The 15,026-nt window shown below is 38.6% G+C and overlaps 1 protein-coding gene across 5 annotated transcripts in view; it reads left to right on the top strand.

The window, feature by feature from the left end:
- SHOC2 (SHOC2 leucine rich repeat scaffold protein) overlaps positions 1–15,026 on the top strand; it is an 82,378-nt gene that overhangs the window by 37,543 nt on the left and 29,809 nt on the right. For all 5 annotated transcript variants that reach the window (XM_054830984.1, XM_054830986.1, XM_054830985.1 and 2 more), the window contains one exon: positions 1,642–2,579. In XM_054830984.1, the coding sequence (XP_054686959.1) occupies positions 1,877–2,579 (703 nt within the window). In that variant the 5' untranslated portion in view covers positions 1,642–1,876. The remainder of the gene's footprint in view (positions 1–1,641; positions 2,580–15,026) is intronic.

The raw sequence follows: 15,026 nt of genomic DNA, 5'->3' as shown, positions 1-15,026 counted from the left end.
TGCTGCTGCTAGCAAACGGCCATGGTCCTTTACACCGGAGTTGTCCAGAACACAGTAACTGGAGGCAGCAGAGTTTTTTGATATTATGGGATTTGTGGCACACACTTTGTGATACTGCAGCAGTAATGAATCAGGGTGGAGGACTGGAAGCCACCTCCTGGGGGAGGTTCTCTTGTGAGCTTTGTTAATAAACAGCTTGATTTGCAGCTGAGGTAAAGTGCTTGCCCTTCTTACTGTCCTTAAATAGATTTTCTTTACTTTTTGTTTTTAATATGAACGAATATATTGAGCAAAGTGTGCTTCTGTGTGTTCTCCAAGCATGTGTTTGTACTTGAAGGTAAGCATGCATAGCATAACTGTGCAATTAAAAATAGTTACTTGAGCTTTGCTAAAAAAGTTTGTATTTGTAGTACTTGCTGATTGCTTAAGTATGCAAAATATTATTTAATTGATTTTGATTACGAGCTTTATGAACTTGTGCAGAAGATGGAATGCCAGGACAGCGACACAGCTCCTGCGGAGGTTGTAAGGGTGTTTTAACATAGCTCATGCGGCTGGGGAAGCAAGGTATTCTTCTGAAATACAAACAAACTTTCTTCATCAGCAAATGCTGCATAGCAAAGGAAAGTTGATTCTAGGCTGAAAGGTGGACTAACATGGGGACATGAAATTATTGTTGTCATCGATTGACCATTTATTTTCTTCCACAAAGATGCATTCAAAAGCCTCTCCAGAGTATTCAGATGGTGAAGTTCTCAGGCACGCCATGTGTTTGGAATTGAAACATGAAGCAAAGCTACTTTCTATTGATGCACAATGATTTTGTAAAAATGTAAATGGAGCTCCACAGGTTTTGGACATCTGTTCACTTAGTAGGCTGCATTATAGTCATTGAGGGGGGGCAAATTCAAGATATTGTTTAAAGATATGTTATATCCTACTCTCATGAGAAATTCCTTCATAACGTTGCTTGTCTTGAAGCATAATATATTATTTCTTCTGAGCTTTCAGTTGACTTTTTGATAGGTTTATTTTAAAAATCCTCCTGTTTGCGTCTTCACGTGAAGCTGGTGACAACATTCTGCTCCACGTTAAAAGCAGAGACCTGCGGTTCAGAGCTGGTCGGAAGGGAGATCTCGAGGCGAAGTGTTTTGGTTACAGTAGCATATTAGATTTCACTGTATATCGAATTGAGGCTCTTTTGTGCTGAAAGAATAAGCCTGCACAGGTTTGTTTGAAGAGGCAGGCACTTAAAATTATAGCAGATCTTTATTGATTGATTGAGCATGGAGGGGAGAGAGAATGTTCGTGTTGATGACCCGGGTGTTATGCTAAGAACTAGCTAAGACTTAAGACAGTGACTCAAATGTAGTATTGAAGGCAGTGTTATGTTTAAGAATTGTAATTTTTCTTTCTTTATGTATACTAATTAGTATAGCTCTTCTACCACAGTGAGTCTTCTGAACAACATGTGTAGTAGTTTTGTTTTAGCATTGGGTTTTTCATTGACATTTGAAGAGAAGGACAAATCATTAACTTGAGTTAGAGAGCACAGGCTTGACGTAGAAACATTCAAAATTTAATTGGAAGTTAAGTTTTATGCTTACACTAACTTTGGCTTCTCTTCTCTCTGTGTTACAGAAATACTAATACGGAACATTTGACCTTCTAATCTCTACAGCTGAATCTCCTGATATCAGGATTAGGAAAGAGTGCCTTCAGAACCAATATGTAGCAAATGGGTATTACACCTCCGAAGCTCCTCCCTTGGTTCAACACTTGCATGTTTTAAGGATCTGTGTCGCCTCAGCAGTGAATTGTTCTTGTGAACTTCAGAAACGGATTTCATGTGGTGCTTGCTAAACATTGTGTCACCATGAGTAGTAATCTAGGAAAAGAAAAGGACTGTAAAGAGAAGGATCCAAAAGTCCCGTCGTCAAAAGAAAGGGAGAAGGAGGCCAAAGCCTCTGGAGGATTTGGGAAGGAGAGCAAAGAAAAGGAGCCTAAGACCAAAGGGAAAGATGCCAAAGACGGAAAGAAGGACTCCAGTAGCACGCAGCCTGGGGTAGCTTTTTCAGTGGACAATACAATAAAAAGACCCAATCCAGCCACAGGTACCCGCAAAAAATCCAGCAATGCTGAAGTGATCAAAGAGCTAAATAAATGCCGGGAAGAGAATTCGATGCGCTTGGACTTGTCCAAGAGGTCTATACACATGCTTCCATCAGCTATCAAAGAGCTAACGCAGTTAACAGAACTTTATTTATACAGTAACAAACTGCAATCCCTACCGGCAGAGGTGGGCTGTCTTGTGAACCTGATGACACTGGCCCTGAGTGAAAACTCACTCACCAGTTTGCCTGACTCTCTTGATAACTTGAAGAAACTGCGCATGCTTGACCTGCGGCATAACAAACTTAGAGAAATCCCTTCAGTGGTGTATAGGCTAAGCTCTCTCGCCACTCTTTACCTACGCTTTAATCGTATAACTACTGTGGAAAAGGATATCAAAAACTTGTCAAAACTCACCATGCTTAGCATACGAGAGAACAAAATCAAGCAACTACCTGCTGAAATTGGTAAGCGATTACACTGATTGAAAGTTTAATTCTATGCTTGTGTTCATTTTGCGGTTCAGTTAAGTATACATAAACTGCCACTTCTCCAGGTGCACTTCTCCATTTAAAACTTCATAAAATTATACTCATGATCATACTCTTGCAATGTTAGCTTACATTAAGAGTAATCAATACCTTGGATTTTTTTTAAATAACAAAAGCCCTTTTTCTTCATTTATCATCTTAAAATCAAATGTATCTTGTTTTCATCATTGCCTTGTGCTTTCACATATTGTATCTTCAGAGCCCAGATGGTTTAAAAAAAAAAAGATACAGGGGCAAATCTTATTTTAAGATTTCTTTATAAATCATTTATGAACTGTTGCAAGTGATAAACACAATATGGGCATGTTAGAGGGGTGTGACCATGGTAATACAAGGTAGAATAGGTAGCTACATGCTATTACCATGAGCAAGCTGTTGGATGCCATAACAGTTAATAATGTAGGTTAATGATTTGTGAAAGCCTCTACCTTTTATAAGTCATGAATATACTAATATGTGGACTCTTAATATAAAGTGACCAAGTGTTGTATGCATGCCTGATGATTCTTATGACTTTTTAATGAATAATATTTGTTTTTCCAAACATTGTTGCAAAATTTTGAAAGATGGTGAAATAGTATGAAAGCGGCTTATTAATTTAAATAGTTTATTACAAAAAATGTGCTGGAATAGCCGTATATTAAGAACTCCTAAGTTGTTGTGAATGGGTTCTGATTCATGGAAAACATCTCTTTATCACACTGTTCTCAACCAATATTTGAACAATGTATGTACCTCGTAAAAGGGAGATTCTATCATCGGTGGTTTTTTCTATGTATCACCAGTTTTTAAAATGCAAGCATAGCTTAGTCCCTTTAGGGGGAGGGGAAATGTAAACTTCACGCCGTTAAGAAACTGCTTTGACTTTCTTAAAGTGTGGGAAAAAAACTTGCAAAAGCCCTTATAACACTGCGAGTAATAATTCCTGTGCCCTGTTCTTAAAAGCTGATGTGGGACTCTTTCCTGTTAACCAAGCCAGTGCTACGAGTACGTTAAGTGTTACTGCAGTTGGCCGCTGTGCTCGCTAATTTTGCAAAGCTTGGGAAATACTCTTGTTTTGCATTCCTGGTAGATCTTTTTCAAATCAGCCATGTTTGCGTCTTTCTCCTGCACCTTGATATGTAAGATACACAAGATAACGTGTTCTTGATGGCAGGAACTCCTGGGCATGTCTGAAACTGCTAATCATGTTACCAGCAATGTCCGGTACAGACAGCTTCTGTACGTGATAACAGGAGTGAAGAAATGTAGTGAGGCTGTCAGCTGTTGGTCTCTACCTTTGGCTCCCTGTAGCTGCTATTGGAATGGATTCTACTATTAGCCACAGAAACACTTTTTTTGCTAGGCAAAAATTAAATGGTTAATGTGGTATGTTTTCTGATCAATGTGATTTTTGAGTTGCCATGAGCATCTCTGCAATCCTGGGAATTTCCCCTGGGAGAACTAAGGAATTACAGTTTTGACCTATTTTGACACTTCAGTTTAAGTCCCAACAGCCTCTTTGAATCTTTCACTAATCAAAGAGTCATACTGGAAACCATGGGGCTGATGTTTGCAAAAAAACCCCAACGTACTGCGTGTTTCTACATACGTTGAAGAAATTGTGGCCGATTTAGCTGACGGTTACACAGTTGTCGGTACTTTCCCTGGGTCTGTCTGTGGCTCAGTTATTAAATGTAATCTAGCAGAGAGTCAGCTTCTGAGGTTCAACTGGGGATAGTACTGCATAAATTTAAATTAATACTAGTGTGTGAAGAAAAAAACTTTTGTGAGATGTTGCATTCCAGTGTTTGATGTTGCCCTTTCAAAATTTTTTGTAGGTGTGTTTGATACTGTAGACATTGCTGCTGCTGTGGAACCTGTTTGTTTAACTATTTTGTTTGTTGAATTCTTACGGTTAAGTTTACATTAAAGTATACAATTTCTGCATGTGTTTGTTCACAATAGCCTTGGAAGAGATTGTGTGTAACAGTTTCATGGAGAAATTTAGTAGATATATGTATCATGAAGGAATATATGTGACTTGCTTCTTTCTTTTGTATTTTTTTTAACGCTCGTCTTGATATGCATACAGGCAGCGTTCTCAGTTCTTTATCAAACCCTAGCTTGAGAACATTAACTACTTTACTTCTGCCTTTGTATCCAGCAGTTAGTCGTGCCTTTATTTGTATTGTGATAAAGCCCATGTTCCTTGTTACGGGTCAGCACCTCATTGTGCAAGGCATTTCAGAAGCACAAACGCAACACGATTGTCACCCTTACAAAGAACTTTGAAGGGAAATCGCTATGTTCAACAACATCCTTTTTTAATTCAAACTAAATTTCTGTGACTAGGTTGTGTTCAATTGAAATAGTTGAAAAATAAATTAATTAAAGGATTTCTAAGTAAGTAGCACAAATAATTTTAACTGCCAAGACATACAGAAGAGGCATTTGAAAACTGTTTTTTCCTCAAGTAGTAAAACCAGACAAGATAGTTTCACTTCTGTAATTGCTTTCTAATCGTTCACTTTCATGTATCTTTGCTCTAGTACAAAGATGAAATGTTTGAGTTGGAAACACAGCTGAAAAATGAAACTGCTGAGAAATTTATTTCTTACTTTCCACTGGAATGTCTCTGTTTCTTTAAGCATTTGTTATTTCTCTACGTTTTACATGTGCACTTTTAAACAAAATTGCCTTTTAAGTCCCAATGATTTTAATCCCTTGTATGTTTATAATATAGTTCCTAAATACTACATACTAGCAAACAATCTTTTATTATCAGCTTGTAAATAACACAGAAATTTTTGTTGCCACAAAGCAGGAAGTAAAATGAGGTCATTATCTCTTATAAAGCAATATCATGCAGAGCATTTAAAATTCTTTTTAAAAATACCCCATTGTTCTAAGGCCGCAGGCTCACATATCTGATGGTAAGCTAATGTGCTTATTCATATTTTTAAAAATTCAAAGCTTATGTAACCCACTGACTTGTCCAGCAAGGAAGAGTCTTGCAGCAGTTGACTACGATGTGTTCATGTTGCTAATCTGGTTCACAACTGTGTGAAGAATCCTGGGTTTTATTTGCTTGGTCTTTTGGAGGTAGATGTGCTATAAAAGGTTGTCCTGGACAAAAAAAAAAATGAAAAATTAAACTCCAGACTTCAGCTTGAAAGATGGGATGTTGCTACTTAAAGAGCCAGTCTTGAGTTTGATGGAATTAGAGTCTTACCCTGGTACTAGAGACTCATGATGGCTTTCACTATCACTGAACACAAAATATCTGATTTGTATAATTATAAAAGACTTTCCAACTGTAGGACCTTACTGCTTTAAAATAAAGGGTCACCTGATTTGTAAGCAATCATCGTGTTTAATTACTTTTCTAGAAATCTTTTGTCTACAGCCTTATAAAATAAAGTTTATTTTCCTTCTACTCTTACTGAAAGAAATTGAAAGTAGATCCTGTAGTCTTAAGTGCTCTGATATTTGAGACCTTTCTTCCAACACCCAATATGTTGGACTAATTGATTTTTGTGCCAGTGGTGTTTCACTGTTCTTAGATGCAGCAGTTTCCCTCTGTTGCTTATGTCTACTCTCCCACTGTATGTGCAGAGAGCAGTCATATCTTCTCCCAGCCCGTTACTTAAACCACAGTTTTTAGTCTTGCATAAAGTCTCCATTTCTTCTGTCACCCCACTATCTATTTTCTGTGTTGTCTTATGTTTTGAATCCTGAGCATGCTTGATTAGTTTGGATATACCATTCCAGATGAGAGTTTCCCTTTTTGGGCTGGAGATCAGAGAATCATAGAATCATAACGTGGTTTGGGTTGGAAGGGACCTTAAAACCCGTCTGGTTCCAACCCCGCTGCTATGGGCAGGGACATTCTCCACTAGACCAGGTTGCCCAAAGCCCCATCCAACCTGGCCTTGAACACTGCCAGGGATGGGGCATCCACAGCTTCTCTGGGCAAGGTAATTCTGTCCGTGCATCTGGATCGTACTGTCACCGTGTTTAGACTTACCACACAAATGCTCGTGACCACCTAAGACACCTCCACTCTTTGCCTTCTCTGTTCTCGCTGTCCGCCAGAGGTCAACCCTGAGATCCTAGTAGAAACTTACTCTTTTTAACACCACTAAATTTCATCCAGTTTCCATTATTTTTAGTTACCTGTTTCTTCTAATGCCTCTAGCTGGCTAGAAAACCCTGACTTTCTAAGTCATTGCTGAGGACACTGTACAAGACTGGTCTTGAGGTGGATTCTTAAGAGTCCTGGAGAGGTAACCTCCATCCAAGCGGATATGTTATTTTCAGTCCTGTTACATCCATAGCAAGTTGTAGCCAATTCCTCAGATGTCTTGACACCTTCTACTAGTCACCTGAGTCTTTTAGTTATTTTCTGCATGCTGCTACGTCAAACATTTTCATGGAGTCTAGGTTGACTAGGTCTTCCATATTTTTGTAGAAAACTGTTAACTCTTTATGCCAAATAATTTAATATTTTACTAATATTTTTCAAATCACTTTTTATTTGTCTCTCTCCAAGCGTTTTACTTTCATGCCTTTTGTTAATGTTTCCTGGAAATTCTGTTGGTCTGCATAGTGTTTATGTGGCTGTGAGGTCATCAGAATCTCCCCTTTTTATTTCTTGTATCTTAAATCTTGAATTGATAGCCTCCAATCCTGTGGTAGTGTCCCTTATTTGATAGATGACATGTAGAAACTATATGTGATTTCAAAATAAGTTTCTAGAAATGCTTATTTAGAACATCTACTGCTCGCTGTGCAAGCATACAGTACTAGTACTTACTAGAAATAGAATCCTTTTAGGGAAACCTGAAACTAAAACATTTCTTAAAAGCCTGAGTGAAGATAAAACACTTGACAATGGTGTTTGCAAAACACATAACTGATCAGTTTTTAAGTGGTCCTGGAAACTGCTTGAGAACAACTGACCTGTTAGGGTGTGTATTGTCTTGAGGAAAACCTAGAAGAGGTGAAGCTACCAGCGCTGAGCTGCTGGGAAGTAATCTAAAGTTTGCTTCTATTTTGAGCTTTAAACTGTCTTTAGTAGTTAAACAACACAAACTTAAATGACCTGACTACGCTGGGGGAAAAGTTGCTTTGCATTTAAAACAAATGTTTTAGTGAGAAAGAGGAAGTGTTATTATCTATCGTTAGTAAACAGATGTGTTTACTAACCAGATGTGTTTTCGGTCTTTTTTTCCCCTCAGAATGCAATACCTCTCATTTCCTTGCATCCACTTGCTTTATTATAGGTACAATGATGGCAATAACTTTTCCTGTCTTTTCAATATTCAGAACGCTTCTTAATTTTAAATAGCAGTTTACTCAACTGAATTCACTCTGTAAACCAAAAAAATGAGCAAATGTTATCTGTACTTTTGAAGAAGATAGTTTTTTAGTACCTTGGCAAATTCCAGCTCTCGGTACCTAGGAAATCATTGCTACTAGTCATCTATTGGACTTCTCTTAACACTTTTCCAGCAACATATATGTTGCTTCTACATTTTTAATGTGATTGAAATTATTTTAATGGATTGCATAGTAGGCTGAAGTCTTGATTTTTTTTTTTTTAAATCCATTTTTTTTTTGCATGTTTAGCCAGAAACTCTGTTCAAGAGTAGCTGAATTTGGAGGAGTTTTCATGAAACGGCTGGGCTGATGTCTAGCAGCTTCATGACACTGAAAGGGGCAGTATCTACTCCTCACAGCTTCCCAGCTGCTCGGTCCTTCTGCCTCCTTCCTGTGAGCTGTTCCTTGGTGAGCTGATTTGTCTCACTAAACTAACATAAAAATATTAATGGTTTTACTACTTTTGTTGTCTTGTTACTTTAGTTAGTTGAAATCAGTGAAGTTTTTTAGATAAGACTGGAACTGGAGTAGGAGGAGGAGTGGGAGCGCATGAACTGGGAGCAGGGAGAGCTGGACCACCACTTTTGCCAGCACTGAGCTGTTAAATCAGCTTGGCTCGCTGCAGCTCACTTGTGAAACCTCACAGGTAGGATTGCTCATGTGTATGAAGTATATGAAATGCACTGCAAGAGGTTTGGAGAAGGATGGATTACTGTCTGCAGAAAGTCTTTGAAAATGCATTAGATCATATGTTTGGAATCACTCTTTATTCCTTTTTCCCCTGCTTCCCATGTCTTATTCTACAAAACCCTGTGTAGTTTATTGGAGTCCTGGTAGCATCAGCTCAGCCCCACCTTCCTGAAGCAATTTTTTGTTATTTTTTTATTTATAGTGGTGAGAAGTCATTGATGCAAGTTTCTTGATGGCAAAGCTACGCCATGTTGCTCTTTGTGAACCTAGTCTGTCTTATAAATGGCATCCTACCTGATAATGATGATAAATTTTCAGAGTGCATCTTGCCCAGAATCCTACTTCTGACTGTAGCCCTAAGCAAACATCTGCATAAAAACAGGGTAAGTGTGCATATGAGGCTTAACCTGACTCCTTTCCCAGATCCAGCTGTTTTCATATCAGGGATTTCCTGAGTCTGGTGCAGCTTGTGTCTTTAGTAATTCCCAGTAGACTCCTCTTCCAAGGGCTCGACCATTTTCTTTCCTTTAAAATCCTGTGCTTTGCAACCTTAGCAAGGTCCACGAGTTTGCTTTGAATGTTGTTCTTGACAGATGAACTCAAGTTCTCACATACAGGGGTGGTCAGCATCCTTATCTCCCTGCCATTCGTGATTTGTATACCATTCCTCCAGATTTTGCTTCTGAGTGCTAATGGATTGTTTGAAGTCCATCACTTCATACGTGAAGCTAGATATGGGTCCCTGCTCCCCTGTATTGCTTTACATTTTGTATACCTAATTTTATCTGTCATTTTGTTGCCCAGGCACTTAGTCTTGTGAAGTTTTTCTGCAGTATCTCTTGTCCTTACTGTCATGAATAATTTAGTATCAATCAGCAAACCTCTACTGCTGCTCAGCCCTAGACTAAAAGGTCACTGTTATGCAGATGTTGACCATATATATATGTATATACACTGAGTGCAAAAGCAGAACTTACCTGTTCGCTTGTCTGTTGAATCTCTGGTGGCATCCACGGAATGAAACCTTAGCGGAAGAGTTTCCACGTAGAAGCTTTTCCAAAACACAATCTGAAGGGATAATTGTGGAAATGAGTTCACAAGGTGGACTCCAGCTTCATCGCCATATCTGGTAAATTGTCCATTCCACTGAGATCAAAAAATTGAAGATTAGAATGGAAGAATGTGAATGCTTTGGTGAGTCAGACAGTCAGCATGGGAAGGATGAAAACCAGAGGAACTGTCTTGGGATAAGGCCAAGCAAATGCTTCAATTTGCAGGCTGTTACTTAAGCAAGCCTTTTCCATTTCTTGTATTGAGAGTTTTATTGCATTCCTCCATGTTGTGTTGAAGGAATTGTTTTGCACAATCAAGTTCATAATATTGTCTTTGTAAAGACAAGGTTGCATCTTATACCACTTTTGGATATTTTTATCTTCGTAGCGCGCACAGCTCAAATAGAAATAATACTGTTAACACGGTTGAAATTACATTTGCATAGCTTCTGCAAGTTTCTTAAGACTCCAAATATTGTGTTTACTGTCTGTGAATGCAACTCTTATTCTATGGAGAATCTGGTCAGGGCTGTTCTGCAAGGGAAATATTTTTAGATTGTAATTCAAGGAATCTGCCTACACCAGACTTGGAATGTCTCTGAGACTCTCTTATGTTCCTCCCTTCCCCCATCTACCCAATATTTAGATCATTTGTGGTTTCTTCACTACTTTGAAACTCTTTTTCATAACACTTGCACCTGTTTGGTTTTCAGTAGCATAGACAGCAACCCAGATGTGTGCAGCTGCATTAGTTCATGTCTACTCACTCCATGCTGCATATAGTGCCTCCTTACTAAATGACTTGTTAGGTGCAAAGCTTTTCAGTGATGCTCTGAATTTCATTTCCCCTTTTTTTATAACAGACCTGACAATATAGAGAAATATTTCTTCATGTTATTTGTATCTAAAAGCCACTTCTGTTTCAGCAGTTTGAAGGAAACCAAGTTGTGTTCCTGGGCTTAGTTGGCATATTAATTCCTGTAAACACAGCAGCTGAGAATATTTTTATATTTTGTATTCTAATGTGTTGAAAGCATGAAGTTGTGAACAGAAGTGGAATAAGTATAGGCATTGATATGTGTGTGCTGTTCCCTAGAAGTCAGAAAACGACTGCTTATTTGATCCAGTTCTGGTTGCTTTCTTGAGCTGCAGGAATGGTGAGGAACTTGATTTTGTCCAGCTTCAGCTTTGGTGTCTGGTTCCGATTCCTGTGGAAGCTCTTGTGGGGACGCAGTTTTGTCTTGTCAGCTAGTCAAATTCCTCCTGATTATGTTTTCTTCAGGCTGGTTTTAGGATAGTGATTAAGTAGTCCTGTCTTTTTGATCTACTTGCAGAGTGTATTGGGATGATGCCCCAAGAGTAATTCGGACAGCTTGTTAGAATCCAGCTTTTTTTTTTTTTTAATTTTTTTATTACATGTATCAATGCTGCAATTATTTTAACTGTTTAAATACTTTTATAAGTGCTGAACAGAGGGAAATAACCACATCCCTCAAGCTGCCCTTGCTAATGCAGCCCGTTAGGTTGTTAGCCTTTAGTATTTGAGAGCAAGCACACTTCTTCTACACTCACAATGGACAGGATCCAAGATGTGACCTGTTTCAGCTTCACCAGGACCCCCTGGTCCTTCCCTGCAGAGCTGTTTCCTCACCTGGTGCGAGGCTGCACCGCTTTACGAGGTTGCTCCGTTCTAGGTGCAAGAATTCTCCTTTTTCTTGGCACTTTGTGAGGTTCCTGTTGGTTTATCCTACTGCCTATCTCAAATCCTGCCTTGAGCCCTTGCTAAGATTGTTTCTTCTACATGTTTCCCATGTTTAAAATGCTGTTTGAACATGTTTTTAATTTTATTTGTTACTTTCAGTTATAAACAATAAAAAAAAAAGTCTTTTGCTGTTGTGTCTTGTTGAAGCTTGTTTTAGACCAGATTTTGAGTCTGTCTTTTCAGTTGAGCTTAGCTTCTATGTTTTTGAGTGGTTCCCATAACTAGATTGTGTTGTGTGTTCTGCAATTTCTAAGTATTTTACTGTGCTTATTACTTATATGAATATTTTAACTTTGGTACATAAGTCACTTGTGACCATATTAAAATTGCATTCTTTCTACTCAGTAGCTCTTCTGTGTAAGTTATAGTTGTACAGTAATAATTCAAAGTAGCTCTGACTGTTTAATTGTTCTTTTGGGCAGTTGGTAGTGCACAGCAAACAGTTCAGGCTGTCTGTTACAGTGATATACTCAAATCTCAGACAGAGGGTAAAAGATTCTGAAACTGTAAAATTGTTTTTAATTATTTTCTAAAATCAGGATACATCACAGAGTTTAATAGACAAACTAAAAAAGGGTGGTTTTTTATGTCAGCAGAGAACCTAGTGAGAGAAGAATAATTACTAAAGTCATGGGAACTGTTTGTAACTTGTTCCTAGCATTGCTGATTTCGGATAATTATTCTTTACAAATTAGCTTACAACCAATGTTCTGACACACCAGCCTGAAGCCCCACTAATATTTGCATTCTTCTCTTCCTTGTACTTTCCATAAGAGTCTTGATCCTCTTGCTGTGTCATCTGGCCCAGGATTTATCATGTTGAGAAGCATTTCATAATTTTCAATCTGTTTAAGCACGGGCAGGCACAGACTTAATCCAGTGGAAAACAGGCTATATTACAAATTGTGCTTGCTGTTCAAGAGTGTTACCCACTGAGTGAATTAGTAGTAGGAGACACTGAAGCCTCTTTGCTATTGACCTATACTCTCTCCCTATACAACTGTTAATTTGTGTGTACTTTTTTATATATATATATATATATTATTTTTTTTTTTTAAATGAAGCTGTATTTTGTTTTTTGCATGGCCAAGAAGAATTTTGAGTGTTATGTAAGTCAGGGCATGCAACTTGGTCCTCTTGTCATAACAGGCTTTCAAGGTTGGCCGTGTAATGGGACTATAATTCTACGTTATTATGCAGAAAATATTAGTCATTTCGTAATGCTGGGGTTTTTCAGCAGGTATATTTAGCTTTGTCATACTATAACATTTAGTCTTCGTGCATATGAGAGCAACAGGGGGGTGATTGCTCACCCCACCTTTTTTAAGGATTATTGAGATGTATACTTAGCTGTATTTTTAACGATACTTTTAACTGGAAAGTGATTGGGAGTCTTCGCAAACCATTTTATCTGGAAAACATGTGTGAATCGTCTGAAATTTTTATCTTGTAGAACCTTTTAAAATACAAATTTTTAAAAACTACAGAATGTGGTGTAACTGTTTTGTGAAGGTTATTTATAAACTGCTTTATGTATTTCATATGGACATTACTTCTACTTCAAAATCTTTTATTGTCAAGCCATCTAGTACATGCAATTTTTGTCTGCTTTCTTGGCAGACCTTGAGCTTTAATTGCCCTTTTTTTTTTCCTTTGCAATTACAGTGCAATATATTATTTAAGAAGAAAAAAAGAAAAACCCAACCCCAAACCTCAGCACCTTCCCCTTCAACACAGTTGCACGTAGTCCATAGCGAATCCTTTATTCATTACTGTGAGCTTAAGATTTGTCTATTTTGGACGTTACTTGTGGTGAAAAGAGTTAGTTAATTTTACCCGTGATTAGTATTTCCCTAAAGTAGTGTTTGCCTTACTCCAGTGGTTTTGGGTGTTCGAACAGTCCTTTGGTGAAGTGATGCTGGAGTTGTCCATGTAGTGAACAGGAATGGGTTTTTCTTTAGTAAACTGCTTTCTGCGTAAGGCTGATTTCGAGCTGCAGCACATTTCTAGCTGGCGTATTTCTGTTCAATTGATTAAGATACAAACATGTTTCAGCAAAGTTTCTGTAGTACACTAGAAAAGAACAAATGTTGATTCTTTTAATATGAATAAGATCATGAGCTCCCCACTCATTAGCCATTTTCCTTTTTGTACCTGAGCAAATCTTTCTTTTAGGAAAGCTTTTTTTTTGATTTTTGACATATGCTTCTTACCCTGGCCAAGCAAAAACGCCAGATTTCAGTTCTATCTTGATGAAGCTTATTTCCACCTTTTTTTGAGAAGCGTTTCCTTCAGTACAGTTGCCACTGTTCAGACAATAAGAAGGGCACTGTCAGTCACTGAAACAAGCTGGCTTTACATCAACTCCTAGAAACAGCATTGTGCAGATGGCCTTCAGTTTGGACTCTTTGTTCTTGCAGATCATTATTTGTTGTATCGATTGTTTATGCCATGTGTTTATCCTGGCATCATTTTTGAAAGAGCTGCTGTTGTGCAGCAGTGCTGTGGACAGTGCATCCATTCACTGGGTAGATCACTGCCGTCAGTCGGCCGGTGAAAGAGCTGCCCCTGTTCTTTAGGTGCTGGCCTGGCAGAGGTGCATCCTCCGTGCCCAGAGTGGTTCTGGTCCCACGTACTGAGATGTTTTCAGTAGTGTTGGTCATGTTAACTGCAGTGTTGCTGGTACTTGGACCTCCATGCACGCAGAACAGAGCGCCTTTCACCCAGGAAAATAGTTAGAAATAGAGTTTAAAGAAAAGACAGGGCAGATGGTGCTGATCGGCCACAGGGCATGACCAGCATTGGTTTGTAAAGGACTGGACCCTTTTATTTCCTTATCCCTCTATTTTCCTATACTATATCCTTCCCAAACCACATGGATTCCTCCCTTTCCCCTTCCCTAAAGATCCCATAGCAACTCTTACCATCCCAAGTTGCTCTTCCTTGCACCCCATAGTAGTTGCTCAAGCCCCATATGCAGTAACAGTCCTCATTCTGTGAGGTGCTCTGGATAGCCATTCTGTATAGTCCCCGTGATAGGTCTCACACTGGCCATGGGGCTGATGGCTCTCCTGGGACAGTCCAACAAGTATTTGGATTCTCCCATCCACTGCTGGTCCTCCAGGTGCCTTTGTGTGTGGACATGAGCCTCTACCGTATCACCTAAACATTTTGCACCTTGTTAAGCCCATTGGATGTAAGAATTTTTTCCATATGCCATGGAGAACAACAGGAGAAATGTACCTTGAGTGCTTTTTGTTGACTTGCACGCTCTCTACGTTGTGTCTCTGCAATCCACATTAAAGTACTGAAAGAATTTCAGTGCCAACAGCCCTTCACCTCCCTTCTCCTCCTGCCCTTAGGGGAAAAAATAACATTTTGGTGAGATGCTGTCGAACCATAAGTATTATTGTGTCCAAGAGCAAGATTCCTTACTGAGCGATGTGAACTAAAAGATGAATATTATAATATCTCTTGAAATTGCTTTCCTTAAGT

The sequence above is a fragment of the Grus americana genome, chromosome 7 (genome assembly GCF_028858705.1).
Source record: "Grus americana isolate bGruAme1 chromosome 7, bGruAme1.mat, whole genome shotgun sequence".
NCBI classification, from domain to species: domain Eukaryota; kingdom Metazoa; phylum Chordata; class Aves; order Gruiformes; family Gruidae; genus Grus; species Grus americana.
The sequence above is the reverse complement of the archived record's forward strand: the minus strand, read 5'-3'. Positions and strand labels throughout refer to the sequence as shown.